Source organism: Dryobates pubescens, chromosome 27 (assembly GCF_014839835.1).
Source record: "Dryobates pubescens isolate bDryPub1 chromosome 27, bDryPub1.pri, whole genome shotgun sequence".
Taxonomy (NCBI): domain Eukaryota; kingdom Metazoa; phylum Chordata; class Aves; order Piciformes; family Picidae; genus Dryobates; species Dryobates pubescens.
Genome location: NC_071638.1, coordinates 898804 through 919996, shown reverse-complemented (window position 1 = coordinate 919996; position 21193 = coordinate 898804). Strand labels below are relative to the sequence as shown.

The window sequence follows — 21193 nt, the reverse complement described above, 5'->3', positions numbered from 1 at the left end:
TTTGAGAACCCTTCAATGAAGAAGTTTCTTCTAATACCCAACCTAAGCCTCCCCTGGTGCAACTTGAGGCTATTTCCTCTCATTCTATCACTTGTTAGTAGGCAGAAGAGACCAGCCCCCGCCCCCACCTCCTTTCAGGTAGTTGCAAAGAGAAAGTATTCAGCCTCCTTTGCTCTGGACTGAACAATCCAATTTCCCTCAGCCACCCTTCACCAGACCTGTTCTCCAGACCCTTCACCAGCTTCATTGCTTTTCTCTCACTCCATCAATTCAACGTCTGTCTTGTAGTGAGGGGTTCGAACTCAAAGTGCAGCCTCACCAATGCTGACCAGGCAATCACCTCTCTGGTCCTGCTAGCCACACTATTCCTGATACAGGCCAGCCTTGAGGCTATTTCCTCTCATCCTGTCACTTGTTACTAGGGGGAAGAGACCAACACTAGTTGCAGCCTTCTTTCAGGTAGTTGTAGAGAGTGAAGTCTGGTCTCAGCCTTCTTTTCTCCAGACTAAGTAACTCCATTTCCCTTAACTGTTGCTCAGAAGACCTGTTCTCCAGACCTTTTACCATCTTCCTGGCCCTTCTCTGTCCTTTGTTGCCCTGTTTTGTGAAAATTTTAAACTTGCTCTTAGAAGAATGTATTTAATATCAAACTCCTCTTTTGAGTGAGCCTGTAACCTTGGTTCAGGAGATATGTGTTATAGCATCATTTAGAATCTATGACCTGCTTCAAAATGCACAAGAGCAGTGGCAAGAAAGTGACAAGTAGCTTGGGTATTTACTAGTCCAGTAGATCTAATCATAGCTGACTGGGTGAGATAATTGGGGCTGTCTGAATGTCATAGACTGTTTTAAGCCTTTTGGGAAGGAAGCTGTTGTCCTTGTCTCCTGCATTTGACTTGTGTAGCTGTAATCCTCTTTGCATTGTTTTTGTGTTATTCATCGTTTGTTGCTGGGGAAGCTCTGTGTTTGTGTTGGTAGATGCTTTTAGCTTCCAAGTAGATATTTTGAAGTCAATTCTTATAGAAACGTGAATATTTTTGGAAGTTTTTTTTCTTAATCAGCAAGTGGTTTTGACCTTGAATATTTCCAGTGGGTTTCATTAGGAATAGGAAGCAGTGCACAGATTTAGGCTGGATGTGAGGAGGAAGTTCTTCACCGTGAGAGTGGTGAAGCCCTGGAATGGGTTGTCCAGGGAGGTGGTTGGGGTGCCGTCCATGGAGGTGTTTAAGCCCAGGCTGGATGAGAATCTGGCCAGCCTGATCTAGTGTGGGTTGTCCCTGCCCATGGCAGGGGGTAGGAACTAGATGATCCTTGTGGTCCCTTCCAACCCTCACTGATACTATGACACATTATTGTAGCAAAGGCCAGGTAGTTCTCTTTCAGAATGTTTTGAAGTGGAGTAATTACCAAGCAGGCATCATGCTGCTCAAACCTCTCTTTTGATTTGTAATAGGAAATTTTGTAAATCCAAGAGTTTGAAATTGGATAGAGACAAGTGGACTGACCACTCTCTGGATGGCAAGTGTCATAAGAGTCAAGAACCTAGCATGGTAGAACAGTGTTCTCTTGCAAAATGCACTTTATTTGCCTCTTGGTTTTTGTTGGCATCCCTAGATACCAAAAATGTAAGGATGTCACCTAATTTAATTTCTCTGCTTTATTAATAATATTCAAGCTGTTGTGCTGTTGTTTTTTTTTTAAATTTTATTTTCTATTTTTACAGGTTCTGAAAGTCTCCAAGCTCTGAATACTTCCAGGCTCTTCGTACCCGGAAATGTCTGGCTCGTATGATGACTCTGTTGGAGTCGAAGTTTCTAGCGATAGCTTCTGGGAGGTAACCAGAATGTTTCAGCAATATACCTTAGGGTATTTTTTTACTGTTATTATAGGAAATCTGGGGGGTTTTTTTGTATGTTGAAAACTGGAGGGAGATGCAACGTGCCTTTGGTGATTGTGGACTGCAGAAATAGCCTTCAGGGTAGAAATTACCTTTTAGATTTCATCCTATCTTGTCAGGGGGTTTTAACTTGCACAAACTGGGTGTTGGTCCATTTGGGTTAGGTATGCAATTCAGAACTGAACCTTTGTGAGCTTTTTAGTGCCCAAGAGGGATGTGGGTTGGGTAGCTTTCAAAAATCATCAAGACAGTTGAGTGATCAATGTTAAATCTAAAGTCACTGTTGAGGTCTACACAGGTGACAGCTGTAAGACAGTGTGAATGTACTGCATGTCTCCTGTTTCTGTAAGTATCCATTTTTTGAGAGAGATTAATTTACTCTTGCCTCAATGTAAGAGCATACAAAGAGAAAGACAATAGTAAGCAAATTGTAATATCAGGAGTTTGTTCTGCTCCATTCTAATAATGTCTTTCAGATGTGACAAGAATTTGATTAAGCCTTAAAGAGAGCAGCATAGCCTTGGATTTGGGATATTGAGGGTAATTCCTTTTGTCCAGGAATGGTTCTCCTTGTGACCTCTGAGCTCTACTTCTCTGCATTTCTGTCAGGGTGATTGCATTTTTACACACCTTCTGATACTGTACTTTGGTTTCCATATACTTCAGGTTATGTCTGAGTAATTTGAGCATCCACTTTGCTTAGGCCAAGTAATGCATTGGCAGGGTGTACCATTTGACTTTAAACTTTGCCTTTCTGCAGAGTAAGACAGGAATTATTCTTCAGACCAAGAGTTGAGAGGAGAGGAGGATTGCCAGGATTCTGTTGGTGGTAGAATATGAACCTGAATTTGAATTTTATTCTAAAACTTGTCCTTTTTCTGTATGTTCTGAGTTAATTATTTTGCTCTTGAGGACTACAACTTTGAATTCTAGTCTTAATCTTTCTCAGAATAGATACGTAAACCACTTAAGTCAGACAAAATACTTTGATCAGTAAAGATGTGGTTTATCTGCAATGCTAGCTAGCCTCATTATTTCGTGCCTCAGGTAACAGTATCACAGCATCACTAAGGTTGGAAGAGACCTCGAGGATCATCGAGTCCAACCTGTCACCACAGACCTCATGACTAGACCATGGCACCAAGTGCCACGTCCAATCCCCTCTTGAACACCTCCAGGGACTGTGACTCCACCACCTCCCTGGGCAGCACATTCCAGTGATGAACGACTCTCTCTCCGCAAAGAACCTTCTCCGCACCTCAAGCCTAAACTACCCCTGGCACAGCTTGAGACTGTGTCCCCTTGTTCTGGTGCTGGTTGCCTGAGAGAAGAGACCAACCCCCACCTGGCTACAGTCACCCTTAAGGTAGTTGTAGAGCGCAATGAGGTCACCCCTGAGCCTCCTCTTCTCCAGGCTAAACAATCCCAGCTCCCTCAGCCTCTCCTCGTAGAGCTGTGCTCAAAGCCTCTCCCCAGCCTTGTTGCCCTTCTCTGGACACATTCAAGTGTCTTGGTGTCCTTCTTAAACTGAGGGGCCCAGAACTGGACACAGGACTTGAGGTGTGGCCTAACCAATGGAGAGTCCAGGGGCACAATGACTTCCCTGCTCCTGCTGGCCACACTATTCCTAATGCAGGCCAGGATGCCATTGGCCTTCTTGGCCACCTGGGCACACTGCTGGCTCATGTTTAGGTGGCTGTCAATCAGCACCCCCAGGTCCCTCTCTGTTTGGCAGCTCTCCAGCCACTCTGACCCCAGCCTGTAGCTCTGCATGGGGTTGCTGTGGCCAAAGTGCAGCCCCTGGCACTTGGACTTGTTGAATGCCATCCTGTTGGACTCTGCCCATCTGTCCAGTCGGTCGAGGTCCCTCTGCAGAGCCCTTCAGCCCTCTAACTGACCAATATCTGCTCCCAACTTGGTGTCATCTGCAAATTTGCTGATGACTGTCTCAATCCCCTCATGCAGGTGATCAGTGAAGATATTAAAGAGCATGGGGCCCAGCACTGATCCCTGGGGGATGCCACTGGTGCCTGGCTGCCAGCTGGCTGTGGCACCATTCACCACCACTCTCTGGGCTCAGCCTCCAGCCAGTTCCTAACCCAGCACAGAGTGCTGCTGTCCAAGCCACGAGCTGACAGCTTAGCCAGCAGTTTGCTGTGGGGGACGGTATCAAAGGCCTTGCTGAAGTCCAGGTAGACCATATCCACAGCCTGCCCCACATCCACCAGGCAGTCACCTGATCATAGAAGGAGATCAGGTTGGAGAGGCAGGACCTGCCCTTCCTAAATCCATGTTGGCTGGGCCTGAGCCCTTGGCCATCCTTCAGGTGCAGTTATTGCCGCCAGGATAATCTGCTCCATCACTTTTCCTGGCACTGAGGTCAGGCTGCCAGGCCTGGAGTTTCCAGGTTCCTCCATCCGACCCTTCTTGTGGATGGGGACCATGTTGGCCAGTTTCCAGAAGTAACAAGAAGTAAAGAACTCAGTTTTGAAGATACTGTACCACAGACTTTATTTGCACCTTTCCTTTAGAGGGTTTTTAGATGTTTGACACAATGGAAGTGCTTTGGGGTTGTGTTGCTGCTGTTTTTCCTTTGCTTTTAAAGAAACCTGGCAGTTTGTGGAACATCAGTCGTGCTGTGTTTTACCACCACAGCCCAAAGCAGTGAATGTGTTTAAACTTGGCCACGGCACAGAACAGACGATCTGGCAGGGCGAGCTCTCGAGTTTGTTCCCTTGCACTCCAAAATAGTTCAGATTTGTTTACCTTTGGAGTGTGCTGCAAAGCTCATCCTTTTTCTTGAAAAATATTGAGGAGAGAGTGAGGTGGCTGGGTGTGGGACCTATCTGAAGAACTGACTGTGAAAACTGCTTTTAGTTCGCTGCATGTCTTTGGAACCACTTCTGTTTCTTGAATGTTGCTGTTGTATGGAGCTGGTAAGAACTGTACTTAATACAAATGTTGATAAACTTCCAAGTTTTTGCCATTGCTCTGGTCAGAACTCTCATACAATTTTGTCTTTAGGAACTGCAGCACTTTGTTCTTAAACAGTCTTCTGGTTTGCTTTCTTTTGGAGTCGTCACTGCTGTTGCTAGTATTCCTTGTTACAAAGATAATTGCTAGCAGTCTGATCATGCTTAAAAATGTGAATCTGTAGGGTGTGGTTCTATGGTACCAAACTTACTGCTCTAACCTTACTTGGTTGGAGTTCAGCTTGTCCATAGAGCAGCATTTCAATTCAGGTTAATTCATCTGTGAAGCTTTTTTTCATTGGGTCGCTGTTCCAGGACCGTTCATGGAAATTTCCAGTTCTGGCACCGAGAGTCAAGCTCTGTGGTTGAAATCAACTATGAGCAGTAATTGTTTCCTTTCAAAACTAGGGAATTTTTTTATTATTATTACTACATAGGTACTGTTATCAGGTTCAGATTTGTGGTTGGGAAATAGCTGTTGACAGGGAGCTGGAAAAGTTGCTGTTTGGGCTTGTGTTCATGGTGCTGATTTACTGTAGATACATCAGTCAAAAATGTGAGTAGGACAAGGCTTATGCATAGGTAGTATCTCAGACCAGCTGAGACAACTGAAAAAATCACAGACTTCCAAATATAAACAATTTTCTTTAGCATGGAGATGTCAGAAGCTTTCACATCTGAATTTAGGAGTTTTTCCCATACTTAGTTAGCAGTAGCTTGGGTTAAGTTTTTAGTTTGCTAGCAGGATGAGAAATCCTTTACAGGAGAGCGAATCTTTTGGTGTTTACCAAATGAAAGTACTTTAGGAGACAGAGTTAGACCAGACCAGGTTGGAAGAGACCGTCAAGATCATCAAGTCCAACCTATCACCCAACACCATCTAATCAACTAAACCGTGGCACCAAGCACCCTATCAAGTTTTGTATGTTTTCATGTAAGCGTGTGGAGAGAGGGAGGTTGTAGATGCCCTCTCCCTGGAGCTCTTCAAGGCCAGGTTGGATGAGGCCTTGAACGCCCTGGTCTAGTAGAATGTGTCCCAGCCCATGGCAGGGGGGGTTGGAATGAGATGGTCTTTAAGGTCCCTTTCAATCTAAACCCTTCTATAAATCTGTGCATTGCAAAACAGTAAGAAAACACATGCTGCAAGATGATTGCCACAATAACAGTGGAGGATTTCATCAGTTTCAGTTGTAGTAATGCCTTAGGATCTTCTTCTTTCTTAATTTTTTTCTAACAAGCCTTAGAGTACATTGATGAAACTGGTTAAGCTCTCTGGGTGCAGAAGGATTCTTATTTGTATGCTCCAAGAAGAAATTCCTACATCTGTGTCATTTACCTGACAAGGCTGACATGTTTGGGGTCATCAAAGGTCATTGCTGATAGCCTGGAGCAGGACAGCACTAACTTTTCCAGAGGCAAGGGGAAAATTTGGAACCTGATATGTAATTCAAAACCTCTTGTATTTCTTTCTTATCTGTCATATGGCCTCCAAGCATTTGCATGACTGCATGTAAATACATCACAGTTTGTCATAATCATTCATGCCACTTTCTTGCATCCAAAAATAGGCTGTGGCAAAACTGGTTGGTTTCAAACTTGTGAAATGTAAGAAATGGACAGGCCTATTGGCCCTGTTCTACTCGAGTAGTTTTGAAATGCACAGGAAAGAATTTGACCATTTTATGAGGGGTTTTCTTAATTAAGCCTTATGCTTGACAGTCACTCTTACAGTTATATTGAAAGAAAAATGCCTTGAGAAAGCTGAGACCAATCACTTGGGTACCTGTAAAGGTAATAAGGGCAATGAGTAGGCTTTCCTAGAGATCAAAGTAGATGTGTGTGCATATCTAGGAAGGAACAGCTGCCCTGCCTGTGGAAGCACATTTTTCAGTGAGCCATTGGTCTCTCACCGGCTGTGTGCCACTTTAGTATACACCAGATGTCAGTCCTTACCTCCCTTATACTCCACTAGCAGCAGCAATGTGGAGCCCTCTCCATTTATTGCAGGGGTATTTAACTGCCTGTCAGGGATTGAGTTGAATGTGCAGCTGCCATTCATACCGAGCTACAGTCATGCCAGCTTCAAAATGAAAGTGCTGGCTGGAGCAAAGTATGATGGGGCTTGAAGTTCAGATTGTAATACAGGAGGCTTCCTGTTCTGGTTGCTGCTGCTGGGTCCCAGGTTTTTGGGTATTGTGTTTCCTGCTGGGATGGTGGCATGACAAGGAAGGATGGGGCAATAGTTTTCTGGCTTGGGCTTTTGGCTTGCTTGCTTCTGCATGTTGTATGTTTATCTGATTTTGCTCAGTAAATCTATTCTTATCTCACTTTTTTTTGTGTGTGTCTCTGGAGCTGGAGTTTTCATGTGTTACTTTTCCCTCGCTTCTGTGTTGGGAAATAGACAGACTAACCCCCTGGTTCAGCTTGGCCTGTTTTGTTCTCATTTAAAGCATTACACTGCCCTGTGAAAATACATACTTATCCAAAGAGCAACAGCAATTCTGAACAGCAAAGGAAGATGTTTTAACTTACTCAGGGAAAGTTTGTCCCTCATGAGTGAATCAAAATTGGCCACCATATGTGTTCCCATTCTTCTCTGCTCAGAAAAACAAAAAACCCAAACAAACAAAACAAGAGGAACCACAAATACAGAAAACCCAACAACAAAACCAAGCAACAACAGCACCACCCCCCCACTAAACACACACACAGAAAAACCCAACCCCAAATCCAGACCCAAACCCAACACTGGTGAGCAGTGGCAGCAGTTCCTGGGACATGCCTCCCATAAACTGCATTATAAACTGCTCAGGTGGTCTTGGCCCTGCCGGTTTGGTACCCCTGATACCTGTGCTTCATGCCTACTGCTGTCAGCCAACCTATCACTGGCTGATTGTTGCTGTGTTGGCAGGGGGGTGACAGATGCACAGATTTTAAGGTGGAAAAGCTTGCCCCAAGAAAGAGTTCCCGTGTTGAGGGATTTCAGTTACTCATCAGTGAATGCTTTTAGATGATGAAGCAGGCTGGTTTGCTTTTCCATTTAAAAGATGTTGTAATTCTGTGGTAGCAGATTTCTGTCATATGCTCTTGTTTTCTGCTAACATTAAGAAATACCATGTTCTCCATTTATATTGCCAGGTGTTTGCTTACTGCTCTGTTTGGCTTTTGATTTTTGTGGGTTTAAGAGCATCCTTGGGATTTTTCTTGCAACAAATGTTCTTGAATTTATATATGTGAACTTAAACTTGCATGGAGCTAGCAATCATAGGTCTCTGTGTGTACCCAGTCAGCATGGATTTAGGAAGGGCAGGTCCTGCCTGACCAACCTGAACTCCTTCTATGATCAGGTGACTGCCTGGTGGATGTGGGTCAGGCTGTGGATGTGGTCTACCTGGACCTCAGCAAGGCCTTTGACACTGTCCCCCACAGCAAACTCCTGGCCAAGCTGTCAGCCCATGGCTTGGATGGGAGCACACTGCAATGGGTTAGGAACTGGCTGGAGGCTGAGCCCAGAGAGTGGTGGTGAATGGTGCCACATCCAGCTGGCAGCCAGGCACCAGTGGTGTGCCCCAGGGATCAGTGCTGGGCCCCATGCTCTTTAACATCTTTATTGATGATCTGGATGAGGGCATTGAGTCCATCATCAGTAAATTTGGAGATGACACCAAGCTGGGGGCAGGAGTTGATCTGCTGGAGGGTGGAGAGGCTCTGCAGAGGGACCTGGACAGGCTGGGCAGATGGGCAGAGGCCAAGGGCAGGAGATTGAACACATCCAAGTGCCAGGTTCTGCACATTGGCCACAGCAACCCCATGCAGTGCTACAGGCTGGGGTCAGAGTGGCTGGAGACCAGCCAGGCAGAGAGGGACCTGGGGGTGCTGGTTGATGGTAGACTGAACATGAGCCTGCAGTGTGCCCAGGCAGCCAGGAGGGCCAATGGCATCCTGGCCTGCATCAGGAACAGTGTGGCCAGCAGGAGCAGGGAGGTCATCCTGCCCCTGTACACTGCACTGGTTAGGCCACACCTTGAGTCCTGTGTCCAGTTCTGGGCCCCTCAGTTTAGGAAGGAGGTTGACTTGCTGGAACGAGTCCAGAGAAGGGCAACAAAGTTGGTGAGGGGCTTGGAACACAGCCCTGTGAGGAGAGGCTGAGGGAGCTGGGGTTGCTTAGCCTGGAGAAGAGGAGACTCAGGGGTGACCTTATTGCTGTCTACAGCTACCTGAAGGGAGGTTGTAGACAGGCAGAGGTTGATCTCTTCTCCCAGGTCTCTTCCAACCTGGTTTATTATCATTATTATGCAGCAAAACAATTCTTTTTCTCTACAAAACCCTCCCAGTATTATGTTAAGGGTGGTTGAAATGTTTGGAAGCTTCCTGTTTAATGCAGCTGGAAAGAAGTTGCACTCATGGCTAAATGGAATGCTGAAAATAGTGTGTCCCCACATCGGCCATCCATTTGCATGGGTCTGACTGTGAGCCTTCAGAGGTGGTTATTGTGGTGTTCCCTGCCTGTGCATATTTACACATTTAAAGCTGCTTGTTGTAGGCAATGGTGAGTGACTTTCTTGCCAGTGGTTGCAGTTCATAAAAGCTGGCTGTTTCGAGCAAGCTAGGCAAGCTTGTGAAAAGAGTTAACATAAAATCTTACTCCAGGCATTTAAAACTCATGAAATATTTGTGGTTGTAACAATTACCAGGATGTATTAGAATTTACTGACTGGAGCACCTCTCCTGTGAGGACAGACTGAAGGAGTTGGGGCTGTTCAGCCTGGAGAAGAGAAGGCTCCGAGGTGACCTCATTGTGGCCTTCCAGTATCTGAAGGGGGCTACAAGAAGGCTGGGGAGGGACTTCTCAGGATCTCAGTGACAGGACTAGGGGGAATGGAATGAAGCTGGAGGTGGGGAGATTCAGGCTGGAGGTGAGGAGGAAGTTCTTCCCCATGAGAGTGGTGAAGCCCTGGAATGGGTTGTTCAGGGAGGTGGTTGGGGCCCCATCCCTGGAGGTGTTTAAGCCCAGGCTGGATGAGGCTCTGGCCAGGCTGATCTAGTGTGGGGTGTCCCTGCCCATGGCAGGGGGGTTGGAACTAGATTATCACAGTGTCACTAAGGTTGGAAGAGACCTCGAGGATCATCGAGTCCAACCTGTCTCCACAGACCTCATAACCAGACCATGGCACCAAGTGCCACATCCAATCCCCTCTTGAACGCCTCCAGGGACGGTGACTCCACCACCTCCCTGGGCAGCACATTCCAATGACGAACGACTCTCTCAGTGAAGAACTTTCTCCTCACTTTGAGTCTAAACCTCCTCTGGTGCAGCCTGAGACTGTGTCCCCTTGTTCTGGTGCTGGTTGCCTGGGAGAAGAGACCAACCCCTTCCTGGCTACAACCACCTTTCAGGTAGTTGTAGAGGGCAATGAGGTCACCCCTGATCCTTCTCTTCTCCAGGATCCTTGTGGTCCCTTCCAACCCTGACTGATACTATGAATTTAGTAATAGCTGAATGTTTGCCACCTTCTGGGCTGCTAACTAATAAATATCCTTATTTTTCATTTAGCGTACCAGAAAAACCTGCTAAGTGTGTTTTGCTCTTTACAGACTTTTATGATACTCTATGAATATGCTATGAAAAAAAGTTTATTTGTTGAGGTAAAAGAGCCTAGATAATTTAAGGCTCTCCCTTTGTGTTTAGTCTTGTGAAATTGTAAAATAATGAGTTTGTGAGCTTTTAAATGTTCACACTAAAGATCAGTATCGCTGGCAGTGCTTGGTTACGTTAGTCCGCTGGTGGTCACACAGGAGGGATGACTGGGTTGCCAGCTACACAGTGTGAACAGCCTCATCACAGGGTGCTTGTGTGAGATGGAAAGAACGAGCCACAGAGCCTGAGGAGAGCAAGAGAGTCAAGAAAAGGGAAATTAGTTCGAAAATGGAGGGGAAAGGAGTGGGGGAAAGACAGAATGACTTAAAGGGGCACACCATAGGGAACATAATCAGCAGATGAAATATGGAATAAAATTCCTTGGATCTCATTCTGCTACCTTTCAAATTATTGCATTTAGCATAGCAAGTGTAAACAGACAGAAGCTGGGACTAGACAAACTCCTAGAGCAGAGGTAACCTGCTGGTTGTGAACTTTGCAGCTGATTCAAGCCTGACCCTAAAGAGAGTCCCTCACCTACCACCCATGTACACAAAGAAACTGTGGTGTATTCAAAGTGCAGTTAGAATAGAATACAATAGAACAGAGTAGAATAGAATAGAGCAGAATAGAATAGAATGGAATAGAATAGACCAGGTTGGAGGAGACCTTCAAGATCATTGCGTCCAACCATGATGGACCTGATTCCAGGTCCGACTTGGGCTCAACTTGGACCACACATTGTTATTGCCACCAGAAACAGAGTTCAGCAGGATGGACAGCATGAATGGAGACACAGACACAAAAGTGACTTAGGGCTGTATTCCTCTGGAGAGTCCCATGGCCACTCAGGCCATGACCTGCATGCCCTTTTAAACGGAGAAAAGATGAGCTGTGCAAAGCAGTCTTAGTATGAGACTTAGTTTAGTTTCTGCTCTGTGTGAGGAGAACAAGAGGACACAGTCTCAGGCTGCGCCAGGGGAGGTTTAGGCTGGAGGTTAGGAGGAAGTTCTACACAGAGAGAGTGATTGCCCATTGGAATGGGCTGCCTGGGGAGGTGGTGGAGTCACCATCACTGGAGGTGTTCAGGAGGAGACTTGACGGGGTGCTTGGTGCCATGGGTTAGTTGTTTAGGTGGGTTGGATTGGTTGATGGGTTGGATGCGATGATCTTGAAGGTCTCTTCCGGCCTGGTCTGGTCTGGTCTGGTCTGGTCTGGTCTGGTCTATTCTGGTCTATTCTATTCTATTCTATTCTATTCTATTCTATTCTATTCTATTCTATTCTATTCTTCTTCTCTGCTTGTTACAGATTCTCTAAGTCTTATACTTGACAAAGGATTTGAGGTGACATTGCTGTGTTCATGCAGGAGAGGAAATACCAAAAGGAGGAATGTGCAAAATGATTAAGCAAATGGAGATCTGAGGGAGTTTGTAATGCCTGTATGAGATAAATGGGGCAAAATAAGATCAAGTGAGGCGTATAGGTTAGACTTGATGATCTCAAAGGTCTTTTCCAACCTGGTTAATTCTCATTCTAATTATATAATAGCAAAGCTCAGTATTTTTTGCAGTGTGGAAGAGGAAATTGGTGGCTAACTCAATAAAGGGGAGGGAGGATGACAAACTGAATTAAATTTTTTACAGAGTTCACTGCTTGCATCAAGGACATGGCCACATAGTGGTGGTTTGAAGAACTAAACTCTAGAGGTTGGATGCTGACCCGTTGGAGACCAGCTCTGTGGAGATAAGGTCCTGGGCGTGCTGGTAGGCAGCAGGATGACTGTGAGCCAGCAGTGTGCCCTCATGGCCCTTTGGGCATCCTGGGATGCATTAAGAGGAGTGTGGGGCCTGCAGCTTGAGGGAGGTTCTCTGCCTCTTCTACCCTATCCTGGTGAGGCCTCACCTGGATGACTGTGTCCAGTTCTGGGCACTGCAGTTCGATAAGGACAAAGAAAGTCTAGCTCAGGGCCACTAAGATGATTAGGGGACTGGAATGTTTAGCTTGGGGAAGAGGAGGTTCAGGGGGTCTCTTGTCTCTAGCAACCAGCACCAGAACAAGAGGACACAGTCTCCAGCTGTGCCAGGGGAAGTTTAGACTTGAGGTGAGGAGAAAGTTCTTCACTGAGCGAGTCGTTCGTCATTGGAATGTGCTGCCCAGGGAGGTGGTGGAGTCACCGTCCCTGGAGGTGTTCAAGAGGGGACTGGATGTGGCACTTGGTGCCGTGGTCTAGTCATGAGGTCTGTGGTGACAGGTTGGACTCCATGATCTTTGAGGTCTCTTCCAACCTTAGTGATACTGTGATACTGTGTGATCTAATTAGTGATTACATATATCTAAGGGATGGGTGTCAGGAAGATGGGGCCAGACAAGTGGTCCCCCAGACAAGACCAGAGGTCATGGGCATAAACTTGAACGTAGGAAGTTCCATCTAAACATGAGAAGGAACTTTAATTTGAGGGCGATGGAGCACTCTCTGGGCTGCCCAGAGAGGTGGTGGAGCCTCTATCTCTGGAGGCTTTTGAGGCCCACCTAGATGTGTTCCTATGTGATCTGCTTTAGGTGATCCTGCTCTGGCAGGGGGATTAGACTCGATCTTCAGAAGTCCCTTGCAACCCCTACCATTCTTTGATTTCCTTTTGAGGTGTTTCTGGCAGCTGAGGGTAAACAGCAACTGAATTTGTTACCATGTAATAATGTTTCTGTCAGGTGGGTGAAGCCTGGATCCTAAACCCACAACATGATACAGTATTTAAGTCTCTCTCATTTTTAGGAGAAGACTTGACGGGGTGCTTGGTGCCGTGGGTTAGTTGTTTGGGCGGTGTTGGATTGGTTGATGGGTTGGACGCGATGATCTTGAAGGTCTCTTCCAACCTGGTTTATTCTATGTATTCTATTCTTCTTGCAACTGGAAGAAATGTTACACTCTCACACTTCACCATCCTGAAACAACTATGTCATTTGAGGGATGAAGAAGCTAATGGCTTTGTGTCTCAGTTGTCTGCTGGGTGGTACCCCAATGCTCATCGTGATCACAAAGTCTTTCTAACTAGCAAAGTCCTACGTTCATGTACTGAATCTGAAAATTGCAAGGCATTATGTGAAGGTGACTCTGCCTGAAACAAAGAAACACAGGGCTGGGGGTTTTTTTTCTGGTCACTTGCTACAAACAAAAGAATTCATAATTTTTGTTTTAGCTCAAACACTTCTTGGGAGCAAGAGGAAGAGGAATTCTTTCAGACTCAGGGATTGGAGCAAATAGTTTTGAATAAAAGAGTGCATTAAGTAATAGTTTTCTTCAGAATTCAGGGTGTCTGTAGTGTTTTTATAGGTTTTTAATGTGGTTATTTTAACATCTATAGTTAATCTAGTAGTTCCTTGGCTGCATAAAGACTGCACTGGTTAGGCCACACCTCGAGTCCTGTGTCCAGTTCTGGGCCCCTCAGTTTAGGAAGGAGGTTGACTTGCTGGAACGAGTCCAGAGAAGGGCAACAAAGCTGGGGAGGGGCTTGGAACACAGCCCTGTGAGGAGAGGCTGAGGGAGCTGGGGTTGCTTAGCCTGGAGAAGAGGAGACTCAGGGGTGACCTTATTGCTCTCTACAACTACCTGAAGGGGGCTTGTAGACAGGCAGAGGTTGGTCTCTTCTCCCAGGCAACCAGTACCGGAACAAGAGAACACAGTCTCAGGCTGTGCCAGGGGAGGTTTAGGCTGGAGGTGAGGAAGAAGTTCTCCACAGAGAGAGTGATTGCCCATTGTAATGGGCTGCCTGGGGAGGTGGTGGAGTCACCATTACTGGAGGTGTTCAGGAGGAGACTTGATGGGGTGCTTGGTGCCATGGGTTAGTTGGTTGGGTGGTGTTTGATGATAGATTGGACACGATGATCTTGAAGGTCTCTTCCAAACTGGTCTGGTCTGGTCTATATTCTATTCTGTTCTATTTTCCCTTCACTTGGCTCTGTGGTCTAAATATCCTATGCTCTCTTGTACCTCTGAGTCTGTCTCTTACAGCACATTCTACCTTCCAAGAAAAAAATTGGTCATTTGGTGTCCATAACTTAAAATGCAACTTTAAACTGCTAGGTTTTAAAAATGTGAAATACTAAGTATCCAACTTAGGTTCTGTATCAGGAAATGCAGGAAAATAGTCTATTTCCAAAATTCTACCGTGCCTCAGAGCATGGAATTGGAATGGGATCTCTAACATACTTTTAGACTACCGTTTTGTAAGCTGTGAGAGACTAAAAGCTTGTCTCTCCTGGTGTGACTCAACAAAGATAAAATCACTTGCTGCTTGCCCAGACAACAGCTGATGTGTGTTGGGCAGAGCCACTCTCGGAAGGTGCTCACTGGACCACAGGTGGCCTCACAACAATGGACTAAGGCCACCTTCGGGAATATTCATAAGACAAGATAATCTCCACCCATCAAGTACCCTGGAAAGGGAGGATGGTGAGACAATGGATTCACCTCCTATTTCCTGGTGTGTAATGAGTGTGTGGGCAGGTAGATGGAGAAGGAGGCCCCCTCCCCTCCATCCAGACCCCTGCCCAAACACACAGGAATACACAGAAAGATTTCCTGGGGAACGATACCTGGATACTTACCTAAGGAGGATTTCCTGAGGGACAATACTTGGAATCATAGCTAAGGACTAAAAAACTGTATGAAAGACTTGAGCCACTACTGGCTTGGGAGAAGAAAAACGGAGAACCAAAAACACAGATGAAGGAAAACAGAGGAGAAGGACAATGCTGCTGAGAAAGAAAGCAGGAGAGAAGGAAAAGCCCGGGACAAGGCTGCTCCGGAGAAAAGAGGCCATGGAGCCTGGAAGAAGCAGACTGAACCCTCTCTCCGTGTCCTAAGTTCCGCTTGCTGCAACTCATGGAGCTGAGGAAGCTTCTCAGAGGACCACATCTCTTCTCCAGCCAAAGCCTCAGCACCCCTTCTCTACAGACCCAATATCTCCTGCAGCATCTTTTCTCCACAGACTCAAACTGTCTTGGCGGGGGGTGAGGGGTGTGGTAATAAAATTCCTTTCCTCTTCGTTCCCTCTTCTCTCTCTCTCCTCTCTCTCTCTGTTTTCTCTCTCTCCCCTTCTGATCCATCCACTTTATTTATGTAATCAATAGCCTAGCTGTTGCTATTCTGGCCTCGTTTGTGCCTCTCGTTTCACAACACGGGACTATTCAAAAGGACTGAGTCTCTTTGCCTCTCCACACCAACACATAAGCAAACTTTGTCTTTTCTTGATTATATATGAAAGGCTTTCTTTGGAATTCAGGGTTGTTTTCTAGTAGTGTAGGCCTGGTTCTTTTACTGCTTCTAAACTATGGTGCAGGTTCCTTCAATCCTCCTGTAGAAAAGGAGGGAGTGTGGGTGAATTCCCTGTGGTCTGTATTCAGCTTTTCCCAGGTGGCTTTATGTGATGATAGCAAATAGACTAGAGTAGGTAAGATAAATGGCGTTCTCTAAATACCTGCCTGAGATGTGGAAACTGCTAGATACTATCACAAGGTCAGAGCTTGCTCAGACAACACAAAAATGAAGGCAAAACAAATAGCGTGAGGCAGCCAGCTCCCATTCATTGTTAGCATTTAAAATGCTAATTTAATAGTGAAAATGTATGAAAGGAAATGCTCCTACTGGAGCCATAAATCCCTGTGCACATAACTGGAGACACAAATTGGTGCTAACACAAGGCTCCAGCAGTTGTGCCAAGCTAGCATAACCTGTTTTAACAGTCTGCTTGACTGTGAACCTACAGCTGCAGTACTTTTGAGCAGATGCATGATTTTCATTACAGAGGCCTTTGAAAGTGTTCTTTGAAATGCTCTTTTGTTAATGCTTTGTTAGCGTACAGCGTTGGTTTCATAGAATCATAGAATGCACTGGGTCAGAAGGGACCTCTAGAGGTTGTCTACTCCAGCCTCCTGCAGTAAGTGGGGACATCCCCAGCTAGATCAGGTTACTCTGAGCCCCATCAAGCCAGACCATGAATGTCTCCAGTGACGGATCCCCCACCAGGTCCCTGAGCAATCTGTTTCGGTGTTTCACACCCTTAGAGTGAGGAACTTCCTCCTGATGTCCAATCTAAATCTACCCTTCTCTAGTTTAAAACCATTGCTTCCTTTCCTAGTGCTACCTGCCTTTGTAAATAGTCCCCTCCCCAGCTTTCTTTTAACTGTCTACCTCTCAATTTTTGTTTCTCCTGAAAATGAGTTTAATTTTCATACTTTTTTGTTAATTGATGAAATGTGCTTTGACTGCTGTGGTTTTGGTGTGAGGTTTGTAGTGGCTGGGAGCTTCATATCTCTTCAGTTACATTAGGACTTTCGTTTCAGGCTTTTGTACGTGATGCAGAAATATCAGTGACTGCTTCCAGTTGCTTTTCTTAAATGCTACCTAAATTTCTTTGATCTGTTGGAAAAACACCCATGGCTTTGAGGCCACTGTCTAAATGAATGCAGAAGCCTAACATATTTTTATCAGCATAGTCACTTATTTTTCCAGCACTTAATATGTTCCCCACCACCACCTTTTTATAGTATTTCCCTATACACTTTGAGGAGTTTCGGTCAGCACATGTACATCTGACAAAACCCTTAACAAACATGGATGTAAAAGTTGGATGAATTCCTGTATTTAAACTACAAATTGGATACAAGTCCAATGGAAAAATTACAAACATGCTTGAAGTATTTCAATGTTTAATCTGCTGCTTTATTGCTCAGTCAGGTGGTTAGGGCAGATAAGAAACTGGCTGTGACATTTAATAGGCCGTGCAAATCCTGTAAACTGAGTTCTTATGTCTTGTTTAATGTTTACTCAAGCCAACCTGAGTGAGAGTGACCTTGAAATCAGTGGAAATATTACTGTGAGAGTAGTGTGAGACTTTTCCCCCCTGCCCCCCTCTTCCTTTAGTTATCTGTGTTGGTGTGTACACAAAAATGAAAGGAGGATGTCAGTTACATAATTTGTTTGTTACATATCATGTGCATTTTTCTTCATATCCTCAACCTTTTGTAGCTTGTGCATTGAGAAGCTATTGTTCTGGGGTTTTTTTCTTTAGATAGTTAGTTCTAGATACAGGAACTCCACATTGTTTGCTCTCCATATCGTCCCATGTTAAATTCTACAGTATACTTTTGGTGTTGTCTAGTTTGTCAGCAGTGAAACACAGCTGTACCAAAGGGCACTTCCCATCTCTGCTCTGTGGACTGGCTGTGCTGTTTTATACTACACTCTTTAAAACTATTCCTCCACTTGATAGAGATACTGCAATACTCTTTGCAGCTTTATTACACCTGAAAGATTAAACACAGCATAGAATTAAGTTATTAAGTACTTAATAATAAGCATGGAAGAGGGAAGTGCTGTATTTGTGTTAAATATCTTGACTATCTAAAACATTACCAAGCAGTAATAACTCAGAACAATTGTGATGATTATCCATAATTACATTGCAGGACCAATAAAATATAATGAAGCTTCCACTTGTAGTAATTCTTTTTACAGCACTTGTAGCCTTTGTGGTGCTGTTGAGTTAGCTTTGAAGATGAGTTAAAAAATACCTCATGCTGTGATTAATTCTTGCTCCTAGGTAACAATATTCATGTTAATTAAGAGATTGATGTTGGTCTCCGAGCTTTCAAGTAGGAATGATTAAGTATTGTCTCTTTACAGGTTGGAAATTACAAGAGGACAGTAAAACGAATCGATGATGGTCACAGACTTTGCAATGATCTTATGAACTGCATTCATGAGCGGGCACGAATAGAGAAGGTCTATGCTCAACAGCTTACAGAATGGGCAAAAAGGTGGAAACAGCTTGTGGAAAAAGGTAATGCACTGTGGCTTTGAACTCTGAAAAAATTGTCACATAGAAAAAATATTTATGTATGTCTCTGGTTTGGTAAATCCAGAGGGGAAACTGTGTGCGTTTTAGCCAGAAGGGAGTCTCCGCGAAAGGCTCCGTAACTTAACGATGACCAACTTTCTCTTGATTAAAATCAAACAAAGCAAGCCCTGCCCCTTTGCCTTTTTGCCTCCAATGTTGGTATTCCTAAATACAGTTTGTATAGAGCACAGTTTGAACGATGTATCAGAACAATAAGGGGTCAGAGGCTGTGGTGGAAAGACTAGCGCTAAAAGAGCCAGACAGTCCTCTAATGGAAGGTTAATCTGATGCCACTTTAATAGAGTCTGCAATAGTTTGTCTCTTCCTGGTTATCCATGCTTGAAAAAATACATCATGAAATTGGAGGCAGCTCAAATTGGAGCTCACAGGTAGAATACTGAGAATCATGGTGCAGGGAGAAGGAGGCCAGGCTAAATGAATATTCTTTCTTCTGGTGTAAAAGTGTAATGTTCTAAACTTATCTGAAAATAAACTGTTCCCCTTCCAGGTTTGCTTCGATATTGCTGTTTACAAGTCAATAGCTTCAGTTGCTTCTTGGGAATTTAAGTTCCATGTGGGTGATGGTTACTGAGAATGACACTTTCTGTTGTGTTTAGGCCCACAGTATGGAACAGTAGAAAGGGCTTGGTGTGCTTTTATGTCAGAAGCTGAAAAAGTGAGTGAACTGCATCTAGAAGTAAAAGGTTCACTGATGAATGAAGACTTTGAAAAAATCAAGAACTGGCAGAAGGAAGCCTTTCATAAGCAAATGATGGGAGGATTTAAGGAAACCAAAGAAGCAGAAGATGGATTTAGGAAAGCTCAGAAACCTTGGGCAAAAAAGCTGAAAGAGGTACAGCAGTAGATTGCATATTAGATATCCTGTGTTAACATACATTAGTGTCTCAGGTCTCTATAAGGGAGTAAACTCCCTATTCTCTCTGCTGGACCCTGCTTTCTCAAAGAGATCTCTTGCTTTCTGTCCTCTTCTGAAAATAAGTGCAGTTCTTTCTCTTGGTGTTTCCTAATCTTGATGACTTAAGTGAAATCTGGAAAAAATGGAATCTAAGCTGTCATTTTAACAGTATCTGATTTCATGCATTTCAAAACTATGAATTGCTCTAAGAGATGAATGAGAAGGGGAAAGTGTTGTTTTGTGGGTTGTGTTTGCTTGCTTGCTTGCTTTGGTTTTTGTTTTGTTGGGCTTTTTCCTTGTCATGCAACATTGTTCTTAAATAACAGGCTTGTAGGAGAAAGGGGAGCAGGAGAATATGGACATGAGGAAAAAATGCTGTGTTAGGCACTTTCTGTAAACCTTTTCTTGACTCTGTTCCATGCTTCTCTAAGCTGTATGAATGAGATTTATTGTATGATGAGAGAATGCTGGTTCATAAGTGCTACAATTGCCTTACTTTGATTCTTGTGTATTGTTCATTCCTTGGCTGAAATAACAAAGTCCCCCTCAAAAAGAACAGCTGAAAACCACTCCTGACAGTTTGTTTTGTTGCAACATGATCATAAGGCTTAAACAATGCAGTTGAGGACTCTTGTACAAACCGTCTGAGATGCAAAGATTCAAATTCACCTTGCAGGTGGAAGCTGCAAAGAAAGCATACCACGCAGCTTGCAAAGAGGAGAAACTGGCTATATCCAGAGAAACAAACAGCAAAGCTGACCCAGCACTAAATCCTGAGCAGCTTAAGAAATTACAAGACAAAGTGGAAAAAAGCAAACAAGATGTGCTAAAGGTATAGTGTATTCTAATGTACTGCTAATGTGCAGTATTTTTAACCTACACCATATGTGCAGAGTTAAAATGCCTTCTTTTTTTTCTGGGTCTTCCTAAATCTGCAGTGGGCTGCAGTGCAACTCTGATTCAGTTACTCTCCTATACACAAATTTAGAGCCTTCTCCACAGCATATGTTGCAGTCAGGGTCTTCTGTGAAGAAGGGATAGCGTGTTGCCTGTATTGCGCATCAGTACTTGCAGCAGAGAAGGAAGCAGACTAAGATAGCAAACTTCTAGGCCAGAGTTCATAGAATCATAGAATGGTGTGGGTAGGACTTTAAAGATACCTAGTTGCAACCACTGTGCCGTTGTGACGGGTTGAGGCAGACCCCCTCCCCACCACGGGCAAAAGTAACGGCTCAGACAAACGGATTGCGAAAGTGGTGGAAAGTTTCGATGAGAAGCGGTGAATGTGTACAGAGAGCCAGAAGCATAGTGACAAAAGAGATCCCAAAAGCACAACCAGAAATATCCCATCCCCACCTGAGGGTACACCCAGGGCTCCTTCATCCCCCCCCTCGCCACCCCACTCTAGTGCTAGGCTAGTCTCAGCTGGCCAGATCTGAGACTGCCCATCCCCCCGGCCTTGGGCCTAGCCAGGCTGGAAGGCATCTCCCCCAAGTTACCAGATGGTGGAGAGGGAAGAAAGAGAAAGTGCCAGACCCCGTGCTGGGATCTTAGAGTGATGCAGGGAATTATGGGACAAAATACCTGGGTTCCTGTGTCCACCCCTCTGGGCTGGACTTTTGGACACAGGAAGTACACCTCATATGAACACAGCACCCAGCCCAAACTGCTACAGACATAGGCAGGGACAGCTTCCACCAGAAAAAAGTTGCTCAAGGCCCTGTCTAACCTGGCCTTAAGCAGGGGTCATCACAACTTCTCTGGGCAACAGAATCTCACCAATCTCACTGTACAGAACCTCTTCCTAACAATCCAGTCTAAATCTATGCTTTTCCAGCCTGAAGCCATTCCCTCTCATCCTGTCACTGCAAGC

General features: G+C 44.9%; 1 protein-coding gene across 1 annotated transcript in view; it reads left to right on the top strand.

The window, feature by feature from the left end:
- The window catches only part of PACSIN2 (protein kinase C and casein kinase substrate in neurons 2), a 66461-nt gene that overhangs the window by 29709 nt on the left and 15559 nt on the right, over positions 1–21193 (top strand). The window contains exons 2-5 of the mRNA XM_054173950.1: positions 1724–1834; positions 18191–18347; positions 19022–19257; positions 19997–20152. Of these exons, the coding sequence (XP_054029925.1) occupies positions 1775–1834; positions 18191–18347; positions 19022–19257; positions 19997–20152 (609 nt within the window). The 5' untranslated portion in view covers positions 1724–1774. The remainder of the gene's footprint in view (positions 1–1723; positions 1835–18190; positions 18348–19021; positions 19258–19996; positions 20153–21193) is intronic.